General features: G+C 41.2%; 3 protein-coding genes across 3 annotated transcripts; 1 reads left to right on the top strand and 2 right to left on the bottom strand.

Annotated features, from left to right (window-relative positions):
• Positions 1 to 289: 289 nt before the first annotated feature.
• On the bottom strand, positions 290 to 15,824 carry LOC116618413 (zinc finger SWIM domain-containing protein 8). Its single transcript, XM_032382020.2, has 10 exons — positions 15,290 to 15,824; positions 13,040 to 13,323; positions 9,962 to 10,043; positions 8,380 to 8,554; positions 7,558 to 7,964; positions 6,386 to 6,653; positions 5,422 to 5,815; positions 4,767 to 5,031; positions 4,008 to 4,305; positions 290 to 3,621 (listed from the first exon to the last, which is right to left on the bottom strand). Exons 1-10 carry the CDS (start codon positions 15,807 to 15,809, stop codon positions 1,056 to 1,058), a joined length of 5,259 nt encoding a protein of 1,752 aa, XP_032237911.2. The 5' UTR covers positions 15,810 to 15,824; the 3' UTR covers positions 290 to 1,055.
• Positions 15,825 to 17,115: 1,291 nt separating this feature from the next.
• On the bottom strand, positions 17,116 to 18,439 carry LOC116618427. Its single transcript, XM_048724918.1, has 3 exons — positions 18,399 to 18,439; positions 17,844 to 17,957; positions 17,116 to 17,359 (listed from the first exon to the last, which is right to left on the bottom strand). Exons 2-3 carry the CDS (start codon positions 17,935 to 17,937, stop codon positions 17,127 to 17,129), a joined length of 327 nt encoding a protein of 108 aa, XP_048580875.1. The 5' UTR covers positions 17,938 to 17,957; positions 18,399 to 18,439; the 3' UTR covers positions 17,116 to 17,126.
• Positions 18,440 to 18,937: 498 nt separating this feature from the next.
• Positions 18,938 to 20,262, top strand: LOC116605993. The gene is made up of 3 exons (XM_048724919.1): positions 18,938 to 18,959; positions 19,367 to 19,465; positions 19,945 to 20,262. Exons 2-3 carry the CDS (start codon positions 19,375 to 19,377, stop codon positions 20,169 to 20,171), a joined length of 318 nt encoding a protein of 105 aa, XP_048580876.1. The 5' UTR covers positions 18,938 to 18,959; positions 19,367 to 19,374; the 3' UTR covers positions 20,172 to 20,262.
• The last annotated feature ends 2,963 nt before the right edge of the window (positions 20,263 to 23,225 follow it).

Genomic DNA, 23,225 nt, shown 5'->3' on the forward strand with positions numbered 1-23,225 from the left:
ATATATATTCATTTATTCGTGTACTTAAAATTTTCTTTGAAACAAAAGAAACCTCGAATGAAAAAGAAAAAAAAAATTGACAATGATGCCTTCACGTCCGCGTAAGTGGGGGACCAACCGAAGGGAGGGAGGCACAGGGCTTTCTAGGCTTGGATTTAACTAAAACCACGAAATAGGGGGTGAGCAATACCTAATAACCGTAAATCACTATTGGAAAGCTTGGATAGGTCAGAGAAAGAACATTTTTTTTTGTCACTTTACATTAAATCATTAATGAAGACACGTATTCTTTACTAAGAAGCTTCTTTTTTTTTTCCTCATTGAAATATATTAATTTGTGACAATATTAGCCTCTTGTATTATCTTCAATAACTATGCCTAAATGTTAATAACTATCCAATCCAGCCATCCTCTTTACCCCTGGTCTTCCAAGAACCTCCTCTACCTCCACCCCCTCCCTCAAGCCTCGCCCTTACTGCCTCTTCATATTCCTATGAGACTAGTATACTTTTCTAACTCGCCCCACCTCGTACACTCTCCGATTCTCCTGGTGTTTTCAAAGAAAAAAAAAGTTCTTGCCTTTTTCCACCACTTCCTTTCCCTTTATTATTTTTTTTTTTCGTTTCCCGGGCTGTTATCTCCAACACAATGTGGCTCTTGTATCAAAAAGAAAACAAAATCGTAAATATCCAATTGCCTAAGCACAATGCTAAAGCCATTTTAACTGTAAATCTCTCATTAAATTTAAGTTTGTAAACTCCAATATCCGTAACTCTCCAGTCATCTACACGAATAACACATTCCTGAATAATACTTTTGATATGTCTGTCTTAAGATCTTAATCTTACCTTTTCGAGATATAACCCTAACACCGGGCTTACCCCAAGCAGGGGCATTTTCTGATTTTTTTGTGGCGAAATACACCTCAGACTATCCATTCGTATACAGCCACTCTGATCTGTTAAGCAAGCTGACTGCTGTAATTGACGGCCATTTATGTTCCTAACCTGCCTATATTTCTTCAAGGGGTGCCCCTTAGCAGATTAAAGCCTGGCTCAGGCTTTCGCTAGTCCTGTCATTATCATCTGCCACAAGTCCTTTTTCTTAGGGTAACCTCTTCGGATGCTTTGCAGTAATTCATTGAACTGTGTCATCGCGCCGGGAACCATACAGAAGGCACCTCTCGCGTGCCGTAATAACTCCACAAAGTCATCATAATCCGACTGATTAATGTGTATCAGATTATAACGTATGCACTGAGCATACATGGTCAAGCTCTTCTGCACTAGCGGACTAATATTAGGAGAGCGTAAGTTAATAGCTAACTGCGCGGGGTTGGACCGCGCAAGGTGCCGGGCTGCGTCCAGTGCCAGCTCATGCAGTACAAACGGACTCACGACCGCGTCCAAGCAAGACACGCAAAACCGCTGTAAGTACGACGTACCGAGTCTCGCCGACAGCGTGCACAGCCATTTGATTTCCTCGCTGCAAGGAGGACTTCGTGAGAATTTCACGCTCGGTCTGTCGTCGGGCGTCCGACGCGAGAGCGACTCGAGCGCGAGCATGCCGACTCGGTAAGCATTGTTCAGGTAGTAAGGCACAGGGCCAGTCGGCGTTTGGCTGAGCGACCTTGAGAGCTGGCTGACGCAAATGGTTGGACTCGGAGGCGGCTGGTAAACATGGTAAGGCGGCGGAAGCCCATTGTACGCGCTAGAAAACTGGAACTGATTTCCGTGCAACGGTCTGGTGTTGAATGAGTAGCCGTAGTGGGGGCTGGGGTGATAGGCACCATTCTGGTAGTGACCCATCATCTGGTGCGCCTGCTGGTGCATTTGCTGCTCGACGTACTGCTCGGGCGTGGCGTATGGCGGCGGAGGGAGGGGGTATGATGGATGTACTCCAAGCGGGATTGGTTGCAAGAAGTTCATATTTGTAGGTATGCTGGAGGGAGAAGGTGGTTGGGGTTGCTGCCTTAAGGGCTGGGACCCTCGACTCCTCCCTCCATCCTTGTGAGACCTAGCTGTTGTAGCTTGGCTCTGCTCGTGAAGGTAGTACCAATGTCGCGCAACTTCGAATAAAACCTCTGGGTAAACACCACCACCCCGAGCCGCATTCTCTACTGCATGACACGCCCTGTCCAGCAACTGTGGATCCTGCTCTCGACACTGAGTCAGTGCACGCTGTATTTCCCCAGGGTTCAACATATGAGCCATGGGGAGACAAGACAGTGCTAGCTCAGCTGCCGCCTTCACCATCGCTGTGTCGTTTGATCTCGATGCACGATCGGCTATGGATGCTACCTCTGATGGCGTAAGGTTCGTCTCCCAACGCTCGATGAGTAACTGAATGGCGACGCTGCCGATCTCCATAGCCTGGTGTGAGATCCAAGAGACATGAGAAGAGTACGTACGGGAGAGCCAGTTAGGAGAGGTACGGTTATGCAAACCTAGAGCAAAAAGTCCAATCTCAAAGGCACAGAGCTGAAGGCCGCGGTGAGGCCCTACGTGACTTGCGCTGCTGCTAGCCTGGTTGAACACCGATGCTGTGCTACCACCACCAGCTTTAGTAAGCACCGTCTTGGCAAGCTCAAACATAAAGTGAGCCTCAGCCTCTGTTGCATGATTCATGGCGGCCTTCTTGCCATTCTTTTTTCTTTGGGGTCTATTCCTATGACGTCTGTTGCTGGGACGGCTATGGTTCCCATCTGCGTTATCGGCGCTTGTACTGGCTGTCGATTCGGCTGACTGACCTGGGGAGTCGCGGCTGTAAGAGGCACCACCTCCGGATGCTTCACCCTGAATGACTGCCGCTGCCCCAGGATGTACAGGCAATGAAACACACTCGGTACCAGCTATGGAGGCAGATGGGCGATCTCCTTGCAATGCTCCATCCGATACATCACTAGTTGCAGCAGAATCGGTACTTCTCCCGGGGCTGTTACCGGCAGCACCTATCGTGTGGCTACCACCTTCAACAGCGCCTTCTCTTCCCTGCATTGCTCCTGCAATTCCTTTAGGAGAATCCTTTGGCATGGACTCACAGCTGTATGCGGGAAGCCCAACAGTGCTGCCAACAATTCTTGCTGTAACCCCACAAGCCCCGTTAGCTTGCTGTCGCCCCTGTTCGGGACTTAGGCTTACTCCTCCTGTATCCTCACCAGTATCCTCAATATCAATTTCTATATCCGAACCGTCAAGATCAGACGTTCTCCTCACTTGGATGTCACGCGAAGGAGTTGTTAAAGCAGCACTTCTTCCTTGAGCACCTTTGAAGGCCTTTGGTGCAGATGTGAACCCCTCTCTTCGATTTCTACTGAGGGAAGAATCCTCCTCTTCCGTGCTACAACTTGCAGATCGGTTAACTTGTCCCCTTGGCCTCTGAGAAGGAGCAACTAATGACATGTTTGTTTTCGGTAAGCTCGCTGTGTTGACTGCCGAGTCTGTGTCCACACCACTCGAGCTTCCACTCTCGTCATCTCTGGGCACTTCGTTTGAGGGCACTGTAACTTTAGGGGATGGCCTCACGGGTGCTGATCGGCCTCCCCTGGGACGACTGTTGCCAGAGCTTCCCCTGCTACTATCGGTCCCGCTGTCGCTTGTGTTTGATGAGCTGAGGCCGTTACTAATAAGAATAAAGAAAATTGGTTATTTTAATATTAATTTTCGACTCTCTTGAGAGAATCAAAAGAGATCTTTGATGAGCTTTGATGTAAGTAGTTACGTCTACAGTGGAGCTTCCAATTTTCTCATCAAAGTCGAAACATTTGATGTGAACATAATATTCAAATTTTTCTTCCATTCCCTTCCAAATACTGAAGGTAGACTACATTGGAATGGTAATTCGAGTTTCATAGCTATTTGGTTTGTAATCCCCCCATTTGTTTATCTAATACAAAAAAAAAATACTTAGATGTAAGAAGGAAGGCTGACGAATATTTCAAAATATTTAAGGAAGTAGAACTTCCTTACTTGTTTCAAGATAGTTTTGAAGACAAGATTTGGAAGTACCTTCCACGTCTAGGTGGGGGAACCCCAAAGCCCCCGCGCATTTTTGGCACCGCGTCAGCAGCCTCCTCAGACTTCTTGCCGTTTTCATTATCAACATGCAGTAGCCCCTTCTCCAGCTCGCTAAGAAAGCCAGGCCCCTCATAGCGACTCTTATCCAGCAGGACCTGTTTGACTTCCTTGAGGCGCGCTGGTTGATCTTTACAGTGCTGAAGTAGTGCAATGGCCAGGTCTCCACGCTGCCGCCTGATGCCTTCGCACAGAATCGGGTAATGCGTCTCTAGTACGATCGGCTTCATTCCTGGAAATTACATAAAATATCGAAACTTTGCAAACTTATAACATTTATATAGGTAGAGCATTGCAATTTTGAGCGGTCTCGTTTGATAAACAAGGTTATTTTACGGGATAGAGTAAAAACAAGGAAGGAAGAAAAAGTAGGGCCTATGTATATTTAAGACGGTTAACAAACCGCACTATACAGATGCATCCATTCTAGATTCTTGGGCTCTCTTGAGTTGAACCCTAGCGTCAGTTCATGCACACACAGCAAAACGGTAGAATACTCATACCTATGTATTTATAAATGCCATCTTAATGGATCTATTTGGTCGAGTTGCCCTAATTAACTATCTAGCGTCAGTTTATGCACACACAGCAAACCGGTAGGATACTCATACCTATGTATTTATAAATGCCATCTTAATGGATCTATTTGGTCGAGTTACCCTAATTACCTATCATTCACATTTACAACCTCACCCAAAGCGCAAACAGCAGCCCTGTAGCCCAGCTCCTCGTCAACCCGTCTCTCCTCTCTCTCAGCAGGGCTCTTGCTGCTTTCCTTGGGTGTGCAGAGTATCTCAAATACAAAGGTAGCTAACATGATGGGTAAGACCGCTTCACGTCTAAGCTTGCACTGGGTGAGTAGGTTGGCCTTCTCGCGAACCACCATCAGCTCCTCGCCGCCAAGGGGGAGTTTCTTTAGGAGAGTCACTAGGTCTGCTTCTTGGTGGGCTAGCTTTACCTTGGGTAAAAGGACAAGAATGATGTCATCCCAAGACCATATACATTATATAGTGGAATAATACCGATAATGCATGTCATTTATACAAGCTTTTCGGGTTCGAGTTAAAAAGCTTAATCTAAATCTTGCTTTAAAAAGATTTTGGTTCGTGTATGATGGTAAGTAAAACACATCCATTATGCTTTATTAAGCATTGTTTAGATAATGAAACAACGTCCAGTACGTACTCAAAACAGTTAGCTGACACCATGTGACCGTGTATGTAAGCATTGTTTGCCTAAAGAAAGACACTCATACCAACATTTTACGCTTCAAGCGACGAAAGTAAAAGATTACCACAATTACTAGATAAACTGTGTTTGTGCTGATCCGCATCGAGTCATACTTTACCTCTAATGCCTTGCTTCTTGCAGGCTGTCTCGGCATCTCCAGTCCTAGCATGCCCACCTTGAACGCCAGGTGATGACACAAAGGGTCTTCTGCAAGGACCCCACACAGAAACGCTGCCTTTACTAGCGTGGTACTGGTGAAGGACACTGCACCACTGGTGCCGCCTTGCTTTTTAAGCCCAGCAGGGGTCATTGAGGTGTCTAGCTTTGTGTTATCGCTGAGAATCTTGTTGGCAAGCCTGATAGCAAGCTTGCTCGCCTCCGAGGAGAAGCCATGGACATGGAGGGCCTCTGCACGGGCACATAGAACTTCCAGGTCTTCTTCAATATCTTGTAGGGGCACTGGGGATGGCGCTGGCTTAGGCTTCTCTGTAGGTTCATCTACATCTTCCACACTAGAACAGACATTTGTATTTAGCTGATTTAAATACTAAAACTTACTTGTAATTTTTTGGGTACACTTTAATCTTTGGATATGAGATTTGGAACTCAGACGTTTGATCTCCTTCTTGTAGCAAATAAACACATTTTCCAAATTTATTTAGCTTGAGGGACAGAACAGGTTGAAAAACATGCTTTATGTCTACAATATTGCGATGTTTGTGTGAGTAGAATTCCTTTCGCGAAATTCTTTAATAACAAGTCTATTTTAGAGGATTATCTGACCATGCTAAGTTTCATTTTCCATATGTATCTGAACATCAACAAGACATCCTGCCTATTTATAAATTAACGTAAGTTACAAGTGTACAGAAGCACCACAGATTGTATTCTGTCAGCTCACATGCGGGTCTTGTTTTTTTTTTGTTTTTACTTGGACTTTAACAGCTGTTTCTGCATAACCTCGATGCACCTCAAAATATACTGTACTTTACTATTTAAACAAACTCAATAAGAGCTTGCAAGTAGACTACTGTATAGCAGGCAATGTGGTGGATAAATACAGTAACTCGTCCTGCCCTTACATGTTTAGGTGAGCCACGTCCTGCTCCAAGTCAAAGCCATAGGCTGCATCAGCCTGCACTGTGTGAAGGTCATCGTGAAGGTTATCGTGATGAGGGAGTCTTCCTCGTCCAGATGCTAGCATCATTGGCGTGGTGTTCTCTGGCGACTCTGTTGCTCGCCCAGGGTTTAATCCCAAGTCTACATTACTCCAGTCAAGGGAGCATGCTTCAATAGCGGGCTGGAAACCAAGGAAGCAGGACACCGCAGCAGCAAAACCACCACCATGGCCTGTAAGACAATAAAGACGAGTGAGCAACAATAGAATCTTAATATTATCCCATTCAAGAAAGTGGTTTCTTGTTATCTTTGGAAGACAGGAGTGCAGCCATGAGCGAGCAACAATATAATCTTAGGGCGCGTTTTTTTACTCGTGATTCCGGAATAAGAATGATTAAAATAGAAAAGGCGTGCGTTCGTTTATCCCGCGTTCCCACTCCGGAATGAAGTCCATTACACCCATTCTGCTACCTGTAGCAAAATTACTCAAATGCCATTCTAAACATTCTCTACCAACCATTCCCATTCCAGAATGATAGGAAAAACGCGCCCTTAATATGATCCCATTCAAGAGATTGGTTTCTTGTTATGTTTGGAAGTCATGGGAGCAGCAACAACGAAGAATCCAGGAGCTACCGTACATAATACATGGCAGTGTATTGGAAACTTGTACCACAGATATTCATAGCTAGGTTATGCACATATATGATGAGGGCTTTTCAAATGTATTTACTTAGAATGTCAATAAATGCCAGAAATAAGGGACTCAAATTCGGCAGGAAAAGGCAGCAATGCTGCAAACTACATAGGAGCTCACTTGAATCTTCATAACGTCATTTTCAAATCTAATTAAACATAAATCCCAAAAAATAATGGGGTAATTTCCATCAATGGGCGTAAAAAATGTATTCTTGCAATATAATTTTCAAAATTAACATAAACATATACCCTAAAACTATATAAAACCATGGAACTTGGTACACAGCAGTAAGGCTGCTTGAAGCTCTTATGAATTCTATCTTAATCAGATTAATAGAAAAAGTATTAGAACATTCAGCAGTGGGCTGCTTGAAGCTCTAACAAATTCTCTCTTATCAGATTATTAAAAAAAGTATAAGCAGTTTATTTCATTTACCAGCTCTTGACTTAGCCACAGCCCGAGAGTGCCAGTCCTCAAGTTGGGTTTTGATCTCAGCCCTGTCATTGTCACCTAGTTGGGGATTCAGTGCCGCAAGCCTCCACAACACCACCAACTCATCGCAGAAGCCAGCACATGCATGCTTGGTTGCCTCAGTGCTGGCAGCATTGTTGTTGGTGCGATAGTTATTGCCATGACTTCTATGGGTGTGGGTGCTGGATGCCTGACTGCGGCTGTCAAACCACCAGACAATGACTTGATCATTTGAGAGGCATTCTTCGGTAAGAATGGATAGAAGGCTGACTGCATTTGCATCACCACGGTGGAACAGTTCACGCACTATGTAAAGTAGGTTCCACATGCCCTCTGGCTCTCGACCTCTTAGTGGCCTTAGCAAATTAGACCTGGGATGAAAAAGAATGATTTTCTCAGGAGCTGGATGTGACAAGAGTTGGAATGCAAAGCACCATTAACCCTATTCAATTTTAATTACTCATTGAACTCAATGGCAATCACTACAACAATGAACTTCAAGTGAAACCCTTGTTGTTAAAGTTGGGATTAAAAAATATCCAATCCTATCAAAGATGCCAATATAGGGCTAAAACGTCATCCTTGTGTAAAGGGCATTTCAATTTACAGGGATTCTATATTTTGCAAAGACATTTTCTAACTTGACTTTTAAAATTAAAATTTATCTTACAGAGCTTATTCTTGGAATAAATTTTATTTAAAAGAGATTCTAAAATTTCAGGTGTGTCTCATATGTACATAATGTATTATACACTAAACAGTATGGTATTGGGTACTGTAAATTACCATTCAGCAGCTGTTGGGGGAGCTGTGGCAGATAGATAGAGTGCATTTACATCACTAAAGATCAAAGGACCAGGTCCACAGAATCGTGCCAGCATCTTTCTTACACTCTCGTGCAGTGCTTTCTCATCAAGCCACCATCTGCAAGGGTCAGCCTCGGCAGGGCCTGCTGTGGGGTCTGTAGAGAAATAAATAATAAAAACATTCAGAGATATACCTAATATATTTTCTAGTTATATACTATTCTAAATAAAAAAAAAGACTTAAAAAACTGAAAATATCCTTCAGCATTATAATAAACCTATTGCTCTAGGTACATCTCTTTAGAATATTCTTATTCTATTTTGGTTACTTGAAAGCTGCCATCTCTTTTACAGTAAGCCCAATCCCATCTAAAGTATAACCAAAATTTTCACCCACCCTCTCTATTAAGCTGCCCCCCACTAAATACAGTACTAAAACAGTAACAAAATACAGGGCTTCTGGAATTACGCGCTTGTGCGGAAGCGCGTAATTTAGCTTTTCCGCGTAATCCGCATAATCTACAAATTTCCGCGTAATCCAGAGTAATTTGGCTAAATTTTGAAAGGCAAAACATTTAATTGCACAGCTGTGTTCTTTTAGGGTTCTTAAATCTATTTCTCGTAAAAAAAAAGAGGTATATTCTTCGTAAGAGTGCGATATTTCGAACTGAATTTCACAAACAAATAAAATGACTAGGCGTTCTTTGCTAAACCGCGAAGGCCTAGGACTAATAATAAAATACCTTTTTTAATTGGCTGGTGGCTAGGAGCCAATGAAAACTTGCCTAAGATATTTTCACACAAAAAATTAACCTTTTCAAGTTATTTCGTGCTTTCCTTTGGTACAAAATGTAGTTTGGGCGTAACTGTTGATATTCCGTGTACTTAATTTAGCGCGTAATTCAGTAAAGAATCCCGAAAAGTTTTGATTTTTAAAGAAAAATGTATTGCAAAATCCAGCGTAATTTAGCGCGTAATGATTGATTTTCCGCGTAATTTAGCAAAGAATCCTGCATAATTTTGCGTTTTTTCCCGCGTAATTCCAGAAGCTCCTGAAAATATAAATGTCAAAATCATTGTAATGCCAAATATTTCTGATTTTTGGAAATAAACATGCTGAATCACCATGCAGCGACGATTTCTCACAACTCAAATTCAACTAAGCACTCCATACTTGGGCTAGGTTCAAATCAAATAGGTATTGTTTTCTCTTTTCGCAAAGGATTAGGGCTGTATTTTTGTCCTCTTGCGACTCTTTGCCATTTCTGCCATGTAATATACCTACAAAATTGCAGTTTCTACCAGGCAATATGCCTCCGGTTAACACAAAGCCACAAATCTCTATGCCACTTTACAAAAAGTTGCATCATTCTTTGCCTTATTTGATGTTAAATGACCTTATTTGAAACATATTTTTACCTGTCACTAATGGCCTGTCTAAACTAGGCAAAATGTTGATTGTGACACATAGCCTGCGACAAGTCTCCTTAATGTCTCCTACAGTAGTTTAGCCACTACCATAAACATGTACAGTAGCATGACAAATTTTGTAGAAATTGTACCTGGTGCACCAGACACTTTGTTAATGGCCGACTCCTGTGAGGATAACAACTCATCAAGAAGCCTTTGTGCTGTAGGAAGAATCTGTGATGAACACAAGTAAAAACTACATCAGAGTATGAAATTTAAATGAAAATAGTTGCGCTCGCCCCCAGGAACCACGTAGTTTAAAATACAAGATGGCACCAGATCACCGAACGGAGAGGGCTTTCCGCAATAATAACACCAAGTACCCTCTGCAAGCAGGCTAGATTTTACCGTACCCCAATATTACAGCCCAATAGGGCTGTAGCTAGTACAGGGGCAGCGGCCAGCTGGCCCCCTTAGTAGAGGTGGAATTTTACCATCAACACCAGAAATACGAGGAATGCCTCATGCTTGCCTCACCCAAACCATAACGAATATTTCGAGCTACAGTTAAGGCCACAGTCTCACAGTCATACCTCCCCCTACACAGTACTTTCTTATTAGAATCTCTGCTGCTTACAAAAATTATTTACCTGCACTATAAATATAGTACAAGTTAATAATGGCATTTGAGCAGTTCTTCGTTAGAGACGTTACATGTGGAACACATTTTTCAATGTTCATTGTGTCATATCTTCATTGCATTTAAGTGTTTAAATTATACTTGTGTTTTTTAGTTAAGGCTTTATCAACCTGAGATGCCCATGTTAAAAAAACAATAAGTAAAGCTATATTTTCATATTTTAATTGTAGTTTTGTTAGTGTTACAGACGTTACATCAGAAAAACTGCTTTTTTCAAAAACTTTTTTTAAATTGAAAACTCTGTGAATCTAAAATCATGTGTATAGTATCTTTCTAATAAATCTTATGTTAGATGTTAGATGTTTTCTATGTAAGGTTGACTTTCAAGAATGCACCCATAATTCTTGAACTATAAAGGAAAACGTTCTGTTACAGACGTTACACATGTGAAAATGTAAATCTGTAATTAACTTTTTGGATAATATTATTGCATTTTATATATCTTTTGGCAACTTTCTCTTTTAACTACTGGTAAATTTCATGTTTTTATCTATAGATCTAGCTAAATATAATTGTTTTTAAAAACCACAGGGAGCCCAATAAGGCAATTTTCATGCAGCTGATAAAACCAAACTATTTGCATATGTTATAGTAAATTTTAGTTCCAAAATGATTAAGTGTCAATCCTCTCTTGTTCATCAAACAAACTATATCAGGCTTTTAAGATTTTTTTATCTTTTTTCTGATTTTTTATAATTTTCAGCCTAAACATAAAAAAATTCTTATGACAGATTTTTTTGCATAGTCATCTCTTGAAGAAGTTAATTACTTGTTTTTGCTTTTCCATCCCACAACCAGTCTAATAAGAAGTGGCCAAATCACTTTACATTTTATTTCATTCTCTTTTATGGAAGTAATAATGCATAAATGCAGCAAATAATACATAGTAATTTGCGAACTGCTTTCACAGCATAAATTTTGCAATATGTCCTTGACAGATAATCTGGAGAGATTGGAGTGATGTATCAAACAATAAATATTTAATATTTTATGTGTTTTTCTTGTTCAACAAAAGGCATTAATGTCTGTAATGCAATAAGATGTAACATCTGTAACACTCTTGTGTAACATCTGTAACACTCTAGTGTAATGTCTGTAACACTCTAGTGTAACGTCTGTAACGCTCTAGTGTAAGTCTGTAACACTCTAGTGTAACGTCTGTAACTCTCTTGTGTAACGTCTGTAACACTCTTGTGTAACGTCTGTAACGCTCTTGTGTAACGTCTGTAACACTCTAGTGTAACGTCTGTAACACTCTAGTGTAACGTCTGTAACGCTCTTGTGTAACGTCTGTAACGCTCTTGTGTAACGTCTGTAACGCTCTTGTGTAACGTCTGTAACGCTCTAGTGTAACGTCTGTAACGCTCTTGTGTAACGTCTGTAACGCTCTTGTGTAACGTCTGTAACACTCTAGTGTAACGTCTGTAACGCTCTTGTGTAACGTCTGTAACGCTCTAGTGTAACGTCTGTAACGCTCTTGTGTAACGTCTGTAACGCTCTTGTGTAACGTCTGTAATGCTCTAGTGTAACATCTGTAATGCTCTAGTGTAACACCTGTAACACTCTTGTGTAACGTCTGTAACGCTCTAGTGTAACGTCTGTAACGCTCTTGTGTAACGTCTGTAATGCTCTAGTGTAACGTCTGTAACGCTCTAGTGTAACGTCTGTAACACTCTAGTGTAACGTCTGTAACACTCTTGTGTAACGTCTGTAACGCTCTAGTGTAACGTCTGTAATGCTCTTGTGTAACGTCTGTAACACTCTAGTGTAACGTCTGTAACGCTCTTTGTGTAACGTCTGTAACGCTCTTGTGTAACGTCTGTAACGCTCTTGTGTAACGTCTGTAACGCTCTAGTGTAACATCTGTAATGCTCTAGTGCAACACCTGTAACACTCTTGTGTAACGTCTGTAATGCTCTAGTGTAACATCTGTAACACTCTTGTGTAACGTCTGTAACGCTCTAGTGTAACGTCTGTATTATCATTTTTTTCTTTTATTAAAGGACTTTCACATTTCTTTTGCCATATTTTTGTTCTTCGTGTTGCTACTACAGAGAATATAAAGTACAACTCAAAAAGGATCTGAATTCTGCTTGTAGTACAAATAAAACCTTGTTTTGTGAGTAATCACATTAAATGTCTGTAACAAAACTCAGACCCCCAAATTAAAATTATTTTTTATGTGTAACTATTTTTTTGTTATACTTTTTTAAAGAGTTACATGTATGGATGTAAATCATGAATAGAATCATTGTTTATGATTGTTATGTTGAGTGTTATAGAAAGAATTCCACATAGTGGTTGTGAGGCCTTGTTCCCAAGTCAATAAACCTTTGGCGGTCTAGTTGTTTGGTGCTCCCCCCCCCCCCCCTGAATGTGCATCAGGTAAAAAAAAAGTTGATTTCATAAACGCTAGACATAAGAGAGTATAAATGTGAAAAAATCTTCAGAAATGTGAGTTTTGAAATTTCCATTTTTTTGGGTTTCTCATGTGGAATTGCTCATTTAAATAAATAGGGTGTGTTCAAACCTGTTGTGGAAGTTCACTGATAAGGTATTGTGCAAATTTCTGCAGCTGGTCACGGCCAAGGCGTGAAAGATACTCTGATACGGGGGCTCTCAGACAAACCAGGCTGGGATGATGAATACGGAATAGGCACAGAGCAATCACATGTGCGCACCAAGAGGCTGTCTGGTCACAGGTGCAGTTAGAAGACGTTATCCGGCCCCTATCAAAGGTGACTGCCACGTTGAACATTCCTTTGGTCTGGCAGACACTCTGCAACTGGTTCACTGTGGCACTCAAGTGAAAACCTGTACAGAGATTGATGTAAAGATTTAGATAAAGAGCTGTACAGAGATTGATGTAAAGATTTAGATAAAGAGCTGTACAGAGATTGATGTAAAGATTTAGATAAAGAGCTGTACAGAGATTGATGTAAAGATTTAGATAAAGAGCTGTACAGAGATTGATGTAAAGATTTAGATAAAGAGCTGTACAGAGATTGATGTAAAGATTTAGATAAAGAGCTGTAACAGGAAGAGCCACAAAAACTGAGTGACACAAGCTTTGCTTAGGAAATCTGGATAAGGATCCACATCAGGACGGCTTTGGAATTTTCTCTCATGGTGTTAAAAATTACATTGGAGACTGTTTAATCCTATATACAGTATATGTCTATATAAAGCCATCAGGCTAGAGCTCCAAATTCTCCAAAAAACATTATATTGACCTGTACAGGACCTGAAATGATCCCAAAAAGAACCCCAACTGATCCCAGGGCCCGAAATGATACCGAGGAGTCCCCAAATTCAACCCCAAGGAATTGCGGTAATGGACAAAGGGAAAGCAGAGGAAATCAATTGCAATTCTTAAAGCAGAATTAAGGGTTTACAGCAACTCAATTTTTAAAGATGGACAGTGTGATGGAGGGAATACTGGGTCGAGCCACCTTAAAAAAAACTTAAATTCCAATACAATAGTTCTATTTAATACATCGCCCCGCCAGTAAACCCATACACAGAGTCCAAAACAAATACACAACTTTTAAATGCCACCGAAAGGAAAACAACATTAACATAGCACAGTCCATTGCCCAGAACACTGAAACTTTTTACCATCTATCACACATGTATTTCAACACGAAATCCTGCCAGTTTGGCTGAGAAGATGAATGACAAAAGTATAAATTGGGTGATGCACTCGAACAACCCTTTAACTACTGTTGCAAAATATTAACAGATATGGCTTTTGTTGAAAGCGTGAAAGCATATTATGTGAGTTTTGAATTTCCTTATGTAGTTGTGCATACAACTCTGCATGACCCAATGATAGGTCTTTCATTTACCAAATACAGTACAAACAAACATGTAAAATTATAACCTTAATATATTTCGCTGCATGTCTTATTTGTGGAGACTTTATTTTGGCTTGTTATGTATAAATGATTTATTCACGCCTGATTCTTCAAATTACTATCAAGAAAATTGTTATTTGACCCCAATTTCTAAATTAACCACTGTATTTCTCGCCAGCCGTACATTAAAATCTTAATAGTATGGTTTCACTTAATGTAAATTTCCTGATAGTAACATAAAACACGCTTAAATGTTTCATATGTTTTTAAAACTGAAAACCAATCCTTCCGCATTCCTTTTGTTTGTCCATTACTGCAATTCCTTGGGGTTCATTTCGGGTCAAGGGATCGTTTCAGGTCCTGTACAGACCTGCTCTTGCAGCAGCAAAATGAGAGGGGGGATTAATAATTTTGCAGTAAGATAAATGAGTTATCATTCCAGAAGCTCCTATGTAAAGCTGTCCATGGACAGGGTCCATTAAGCATTATCAAGCAATATCAACTTTCATGTTTTTCAAAAATAATTCTTTCACAACAAATTTCACAAGAAATTTATTCAATGCTTGTGTTTAATGTGACGCGTATCGTTATCTTTTTCTGGCCACACACATGCACTGATTATCTAAACAATAATAAATGGCCCAGCTGATAATCATGACAATGTACTGTTAGTATTTTTTTTGGTAGAGAGGAATCCCATTAACTTGAAATAGTCCGGAATTGAATTAAAAAAAAAATGACAAATTAAATGGAGCGATTAAATTAAAAATGGTAAAAGGAACAGCAAAGGACACTCACAATCATGTGAGAGAAAATGACGTTTTCTCAGCTTTTGAATATTAAAGCTTTTTTCGCTGGAGAATTAAAACTCTCTGCTGGTAATACATATAGACGCTAAGTATATAAAAAATATTGATTTATACCTATCTGTAAGGCGTCTTTGACAGCCTTGGCACGAACAAGATGCTCGGCCCTCTGGAACTCTTCTGAGGAACCATTTGCCAAACAAGAATACAAGCGAATGTCATCTTCCGCGAGGGGAAACGACCAAAACGCAATTCTTAACTGTAGCTGTTCCGGTATGTGTGAATATGTACGCTCTACAGTCTCAAAGGGGATGTTTCTCGCTACCGTGCGAGCGCACAACTCTAATAGACACTCGACATTTTCTTCCTTTTCGGTGTCAAGAAAAAGTCCACCAGATTGAGACTGCGAACCGCGCTTCCATCCTCTCCAGTTTGCACAAATACTCTCGGGTTCAGAGATCCAAGAGCATAGAGAATCCTCCTCGAATCTATCGCTGTCCTCAAAGGAGAAGTGTTCGTCGTTGTTCTCCTCCCATTCAAACCACAAATCCATCATTTCTCTACCGATACACGAAACGTTCCTTCGCCTTTCGGCGACCGTGTTCTTTATCAACAAGCCTCGATTCCGCGGATGCATCGATAGCTCCAGGGGAGGGGAGGTTCGAGCGTCTAATATAATGTCAAATTTATACCAAAAAAAGTTATCGGAAAATGAAAATAAAATCAATACTACATTAAAATTAACATTATGATAAAGGATAAAAAACTTGTAACGCTTGGGGTATTGAAGGATTGAATAGTCTAAAAGCGCCTGGGGAGAGCGCGGGAGAACTGCGATGTTCTAAAAACGCTAGGGACTGGGCCTATTTCAAAATGGCCGCCTGCAAATATCGTATTAACACGAATTCCAAGTTTACAAGGAAATTTTCGACGTACACAATTGTAGGGCGATAAAAAAGCGAAAAAAAAAAATGATTGGAGCGGGCTCCAAAATATGGTATGTAATGTACTAATAAGGAATTCACCAGCGAGCTAGAAGAAAAACGACAGTTTTTTAAACTTTGGTTATAAGATTAGAAGTAAAACGTTGGAACAAATTTGTTATTCGAGTTGGTGCAAGGTTGAGTTTGCATTGATCGCCGGATCTCAGCGTCCGTTTCCTTTATTCAAACATATTATAAAATAAAATACCCGTCTAATCAAAACCTAGAGTGAAGAACTGTGGAACGAAACACTTTCATTACGCGATCAAACGAACGCGCCCCCCCCCATCCCCTCCCCCCCTAGCAGCCAAAAATAAAGTAAATGTACATTATCTAAAATGACATTATCTAAAATATAGAAGAAAATATCTGGAAAGGGCCTTTTTACCCCCCCCCCCCCCCTGCTAAAAATCCTGGCTACGCCGCTGAGGCTTGATTTTTTTTTGAGGGGGGGGGGGGTGGGGAAGGGTTTACGGTATGTCATACCAAGAGAACATGCTCTCTTGGTCATGTGATCCCTGTAAGCATCCATTTATCTGCTTATGAAGGGAATTTACTCCAAACTCCGGAGATTCCTCCCCTGAAGGAAAGAGGCTAATTGTGTGGTTAATTGAGTTTTATGCGAAATATCACAGACTTTATATATTTTTGTGCAAAACTAATTTTGCGTTTTTGTTACTGTGACATCAATAACCAGGTTAAAATCTAAGTGCTGCGAACAAAAAAAAGAATAAGGTACTTCGCTGCCTGAGCATAAAACTAACACATTCACCCCTCCCCCTCCCCCTGTGTATGCGTCTGGAGGCGGAACAAATAAAAAAAACACCGTTCTCTGATCACTGAAAATAAGTTCCAAGCTCTTACATTTTGAACTTAAAGAAAACAAGGGGGTGTTCTCATAATGGGGTCGGTCGCTGTTTGTAAATTCTAAGTATTATAGCTTCAATCAAACCACCGACTATAGCGGAGCCTCAATGATAATGGCAAATACAGTCCTCCTCGGACATGCTCTTGTAGTCGTAGAAAGGGTTGAATACGAAGCAGTGAGCAGACTGAAGTCCCCAGCAGTTGGCGATACCAGTACATGCCAGGAAGGCACAGCTACAGTGGGGTCCAGGAGGGAGGTTGTGGGTCAACTCGTAGCAGTCATACCATGTGTCATCATACTGGACTTTGTCGTGGACTTGGGGAAAGTCTTGTTTCACTGTCAATCAGTCAACGTCAATCAATTGCTATATATGGCAGTCTAAAATCTCAGGTTAGCTTTAGCAGCCTGAGAAGTACAGTGTGCGTTTAGGCACAAGACAGGGGCGACTAGTGAAGGATGATCATTGTTTAAGTGGCAATATCATGAGTTTACTTCCGGGCAATTGCGTAACAATTTCCGATCATTTTTAACGGAAAACGCGAAAAAGATTTCAAAATTTTTAAAGCAATGTTTCTTTTGAAAGTCTATTTGATCGTTTAACTGATAATTTAGAGCGGATGGCCCCTTAGAGACTGCAGATTCTATTGGATTCTTTTTTTATTTATTGGTTGAGGTTTCCTTTGACCCGACGGAAGTATACTTGTGCGATTGCCGCTTTAAAATTGAAGATATGTCATCATTGATAATCAAATAATAAGTGACATACTTAGGGGAGAAAATTAAAACTTGGGCTCGATACAGTTCCTTAGTATGAACTTACATGTTCCATATTCTCCTGGTCTGTCTATCAAACTGGCTTGACAGGTGACCACAACCATTGCAAGCATCAGGAAAACGAACTTGGGAAGCATCATGTACTCCTTGATATTTCTAGCTGTGAAAACAGCCCCGCAAGCAACTATGAGCAATGCTCTGGCCTCCTTTGATTTTCTATATGCAACTCAAGGGATTATGATGTTTTCACACCCACCCCTACACCCGCCCTTGCTTCTCTCCTCTCCGCTTCAATAAACACATCAAATACATTATAGATCCAAATGCATCAAGCACGTGCCTGTTATGCACAAATGTCTCGAAGACCGCGTGATCCTACAAACCAAAAAAACCTGCTCGCTCATACACTCTAAACTAAACATCGACTTTTCAAATATTCTTTTTCGACCTGAATTTACATTCCACAAGAACAGTTACAACACAAAAGTTAGAACTATTTGATTACGATTGTTTATCGCGGAAAGCGTCACAGGTTTATAGTATTGGTCTGTCAAGTGAAAGGGCCAAAAAAGGGAATTTATTTTTTGCGGAAAAAAGTTACCTGAAATACGGACGATTTCGTCAATCCTGCACTCTCAAGCTAACCAGAGACTAATGAAAAAACTAGAGAACAGTAAGGGATTTATCGCGCCTGCTTGCGCATCGCAGCGCGTGATGCTGGAATAGAGATTACGATTTTTAGATGCTTGAACACGTTCACATCACATCTTAAGAACGTACGAGCTAGCATTAGCCCCTGACTCAAACCTGACAAAAACAACACAGAGAAAATTTTCCTAATATTCTGATGGCAATAAAAATAAAAATACTTGCGATCTCCCATGTCTTGTCTAAACAATATCGACTTCAGGGCCCCATGGTCATTCTCATATGGGGCGGAATTCTGGGAAAGGGGGTGGCTGTTGCTATTGATTGTATATTTTGTCACAGCTCTTGATAGTGAAAGAAGCTGAAAGTAACATTGTGATATCGCTTGTCAGATTTCCGTTCTGAAGCACATTCCATCATCATGTGCTTTGAGTCGCTTGTTCAGCCAGTGCATATAAAGAGGACGTGAAGGTAGTAGAGGTCAGACAAGGATCCATACTTCTGAACTTCGCAGGTGAGCAAATGTAACGACGCCAAGCTATTACAGTGCTACCCATATTAGGCAATCACTCGGTCAGCCTCTTTTGAGCTTTAGTAGGTTCTTAAGTTTGGCTTTGGCCATTAATTTCTAGCTTTTCTCGTTTTTTTTTTTTTGTTTTAATCCAACATTTTATTGCAGCTGTCTATGTTTGATGGAAATAGAAAAAGATTTCATTCTCTTCTTAAAATTTCCTACCTTTTCCATATTTCAGGGGATTATTTTTCTTACTATTTCCAGGGCAAATCAAGTATTTGAGTATGAGCACATCATAGTTTAAAGGCACCTGTTGTTAACTTTTAAAAAATAGTAATAGCAAAACGAGTACCATCGTAATATTTATTGTTGTTTTTTATAGTTTTTATTTCTGTCTCCTCCATAAGGCGTAAAAATGGCCTTCAAGCTCATTATCGCTGTGATGCTGGTCTTTGTTGTGTCGAGCCAGGCTAGGCGCACGGAGCAAAGGAATCGATTCAACTCAGGTCTGTTATAAATGAAGTGTCTAAGGGGAGAGGGAAGTATCTAGGTCTTGCCGAATTCTCTGGGGAGTCTATTGTCTATGCCTTTCTTGAACCTTCACCACTGATAGCACATTTTAAATTTTCACTTTAATAACTTAAACCCTTGGATCTTGATTTCATTATGCCAAGCGGTGTTTTACTATTTTGTTTTAGTTTTCGGGTACCCCCCCCCCCCTCCCATCAATGCTGATGACGGTGCTGTGGTACTGTATTTATCGACCGTAATAGACCGTGCAAAAAACTTAATTTTGAACTCCATAAAAGAGGCCACAAAAAGCCCCGAAATGTAGATCACTCAAACACTGTGCATTTAAATAAAATAGCTCTATAAAGAGGCCTCTTGATGCATGGTCCCATGGGTGTCTCGGGTGTCCGCATTTTTTTATAGAGACACCACTGTATGTAAAAATATTGTTTATTTGGCCGTCATATTTCCTTAGTTGGAGTCACACCAATGTATACTTGGATAACGTACGAGGGCAGGAGACTCTATTGCCCTGACTACACGGAAGTAGACATCACCCAGCAGGAAGCCTGCAACTGCCCCTTCCTCGGATGCATGAGACAGCGCGATTGCCTTGCAGGACGCGCCCATTGCTGGCTGAATAACGTCAACTACGACCAAAACAACATGGTGGACTCGGATTGCGATTGCAGAATTCTTTAAAAATTCTCAACACAGATGTTTGAGCCTCACCTGGCTCTTACCTGGCAATTATTTGAAAGAAACTGAATAAATGGGAAATGAACATTAAAAACTGCGTTATTGTATTACACTTTTTATATATTGCTTCACTTTTTATTGTCCCGCATAAAAGGTCTAGGCTATATTGTATGTTCCTGTCATGGGCGACAGCGAAATAATACACAATGGATAGTATGCGCGCAGACCAGACGGAAAAGGATGCCTATACTGGGGGTTTGAGGGGGCTATTTGCTGAGGACCAGAAATAAATTGATCTACTAAGAGAACATCAATTTTGCATTGAAAATGCACGCCTGCAAGGACCCAGGTCCAGACTTTTATCCATTTTTTATCTTTGTTTCAGTACTGAGTTATCAGGAGTCATCGACCCGACCATCTAAGATTGACGCAAGAGGAGCGAGCATTTACTTCCCATCCCCTACCCCCTCTCCTCTACCAGAAAGTGGTCTCTTCTATTTATATTATTGTATGTTAGCTGGCCCTCCGATACACCATGGATAGAAAATTCGGAAAGACTAACCAGGCCCGTAGCCAGGATTTTGAGCGGGGTGGTTCGTTTTTCCATTTAAGTGGACCAAATTTCCGGTATACTCCTCTCCTCGCCTTATTATATTAGGTAATCAATCTTGTATTTGAAATGTTATTAATATGGTGCTTTTTAACATATATCGATAATAATAAAGATAAATAGTATAAAAAGATTTTTATAGTCATTTTAAAGATATATTGATGTGCACGGTATATCTCCAGCCAAACGTTATATATTTTTGTTTGTTATGAGAGGACCTTCACGCCTGGTGGGGGGGGGAGGCTACGGGCCTGCTAACAGGAGTCGAACTATCAGCTAGACCTCAACTCTCGTGCTATACATGCTTCACGAAAAAAATGAAACGGGTTGGGGAGGCACAAATTTTACTAGGGGTTCATCAAGTACGGTATGTCATATAAAGAGAACATGCTCTCTTGGTCATGTGATCCCTGTAAACATCCATTTATCTGCTTATGAAGGGAATATTCTACAAACTCCGGAGTTTCCACCCCCTGAAAGAGGCCAACTGTGTGGTTAACTAGGTTTAATGTGAAATATCGCAGACTTTAATATCTTTTTGTGCAAAGCTAATTTTGCGTTTTTGTAACTGTGACACCAACAACCAGGTTGAAATCTAAGTGCTGCGAAGCGGTCAGCGGAGCCTTAATGATAATGGCAAATACAGTCCTCCTCGGACATGCTCTTGTAGTCGTAGAAAGGGTTGAATACGAAGCAGTGAGAAGACTGAAGTCCCCAGCAGTTGGCGATACCAGTACATGCCAGGAAGGCACAGCTACAGTTGGGTCCAGGAGGGAGGTTGTGGGTCAACTCGTAGCAGTCATACCATGTGTCATCATACTGGACTTTGTCGTGGACTTGGGGAAAGTCTTGTTTCACTGTCAATCAGTCAACGTCAATCAATTGCTATATATGGCAGTCTAAAACCTTTATTCAAACATATTATAAAATAAAATACCCGTCTAATCAAAACCTAGAGTGAAGAACTGTGGAACGAAACACTTTCATTACGCGATCAAACGAACGGAGACGACTCCATCAACTTCATGTTGAATTCGTATATATTCAAAGTGAGAGTAAACCTGCCATTCCAACCCTTGAAAATCTCAAGGCTCAAGGGAAAAGCCAGGGGGATTGCCAAGCCCCCCCCCCCCCCCATCCCCTTCCCCCCCCCCCCCCCCCCCTAGCAGCCAAAAATAAAGTAAATGTATGAGACATTATCTAAAATACAGAAGAAAATATCTGGAAAGGGCCTTTTGACCCCCCCCCCCCCCCCCCCCCGTGCTAAAAATCCTGGCTACGCCGCTGAGGCTTGATTTTTTTTTTTTAGGGGGGGGGAGGTGGGGAAGGGTTTATCAAGTACGGTATGTCATACCAAGAGAACATGCTCTCTTGGTCATGTGATCCCTGTAAGCATCCATTTATCTGCTTATGAAGGGAATTTACTCCAAACTCCGGAGATTCCTCCCCTGAAGGAAAGAGGCTAATTGTGTGGTTAATTGAGTTTTATGCGAAATATCACAGACTTTATATATTTTTGTGCAAAACTAATTTTGCGTTTTTGTTACTGTGACATCAATAACCAGGTTAAAATCTAAGTGCTGCGAACAAAAAAAAGAATAAGATACTTTGCTGCCTGAGCATAAAACTAACACATTCTCCCCTCCCCCCTCCCCCCTCCCCCCTCCCCCCTGTGTATGCGTCTGGAGGCGGAACAAATAAAAAAAACACCGTTCTCTGATCACTGAAAATAAGTTCCAAGCTCTTACATTTTGAACTTAAAGAAAACAAGGGGGTGTTCTCATAATGGGGTCGGTCGCTGTTTGTAAATGCTAAGTATTATAGCTTCAATCAAACCACCGACTATAGCGGAGCCTCAATGATAATGGCAAATACAGTCCTCCTCGGACATGCTCTTGAAGTCGTAGAAAGGGTTGAATACGAAGCAGTGAGAAGGCTGAAGTCCCCAGCAGTTGGCGATACCAGTACATGCCAGGAAGGCACAGCTACAGTGGGGTCCAGGAGGGAGGTTGTGGGTCAACTCGTAGCAGTCATACCATGTGTCATCATACTGGACTTTGTCGTGGACTTGGGGAAAGTCTTGTTTCACTGTCAATCAGTCAACGTCAATCAATTGCTATATATGGCAGTCTAAAACCTTTATTCAAACATATTATAAAATAAAATACCCGTCTAATCAAAACCTAGAGTGAAGAACTGTGGAACGAAACACTTTCATTACGCGATCAAACGAACGGAGACGACTCCATCAACTTCATGTTGAATTCGTATATATTCAAAGTGAGAGTAAACCTGCCATTCCAACCCTTGAAAATCTCAAGGCTCAAGGGAAAAGCCAGGGGGATTGCCAAGCCCCCCCCCCCCCCATCCCCTTCCCCCCCCCCCCCCCCCCCCCCTAGCAGCCAAAAATAAAGTAAATGTATGAGACATTATCTAAAATACAGAAG

This window comes from Nematostella vectensis, chromosome 3, assembly GCF_932526225.1.
Source record: "Nematostella vectensis chromosome 3, jaNemVect1.1, whole genome shotgun sequence".
Taxonomy (NCBI): domain Eukaryota; kingdom Metazoa; phylum Cnidaria; class Anthozoa; order Actiniaria; family Edwardsiidae; genus Nematostella; species Nematostella vectensis.

Excerpts from the sequence above, each read along its gene's own strand:
- LOC116618413 (XM_032382020.2), bottom strand. The coding sequence starts at position 15,809 with ATGCATCCGCGGAATCGAGGCTTGTTGATAAAGAACACGGTCGCCGAA. Across the intron at positions 13,324-15,289 it reads CAAAGACGCCTTACAGATAG|GTTTTCACTTGAGTGCCACA; the intron begins GTATAAATCAAT and ends ATCTCTGTACAG. Across the intron at positions 3,622-4,007 it reads CCCCCACCTAGACGTGGAAG|TAACGGCCTCAGCTCATCAA; the intron begins GTACTTCCAAAT and ends TATTCTTATTAG.
- LOC116618427 (XM_048724918.1), bottom strand. The coding sequence starts at position 17,937 with ATGATGCTTCCCAAGTTCGTTTTCCTGATGCTTGCAATGGTTGTGGTC. Across the intron at positions 17,360-17,843 it reads ACCAGGAGAATATGGAACAT|TGAAACAAGACTTTCCCCAA; the intron begins GTAAGTTCATAC and ends ACTGATTGACAG.
- LOC116605993 (XM_048724919.1), top strand. The coding sequence starts at position 19,375 with ATGGCCTTCAAGCTCATTATCGCTGTGATGCTGGTCTTTGTTGTGTCG. Across the intron at positions 19,466-19,944 it reads AAGGAATCGATTCAACTCAG|TTGGAGTCACACCAATGTAT; the intron begins GTCTGTTATAAA and ends ATATTTCCTTAG.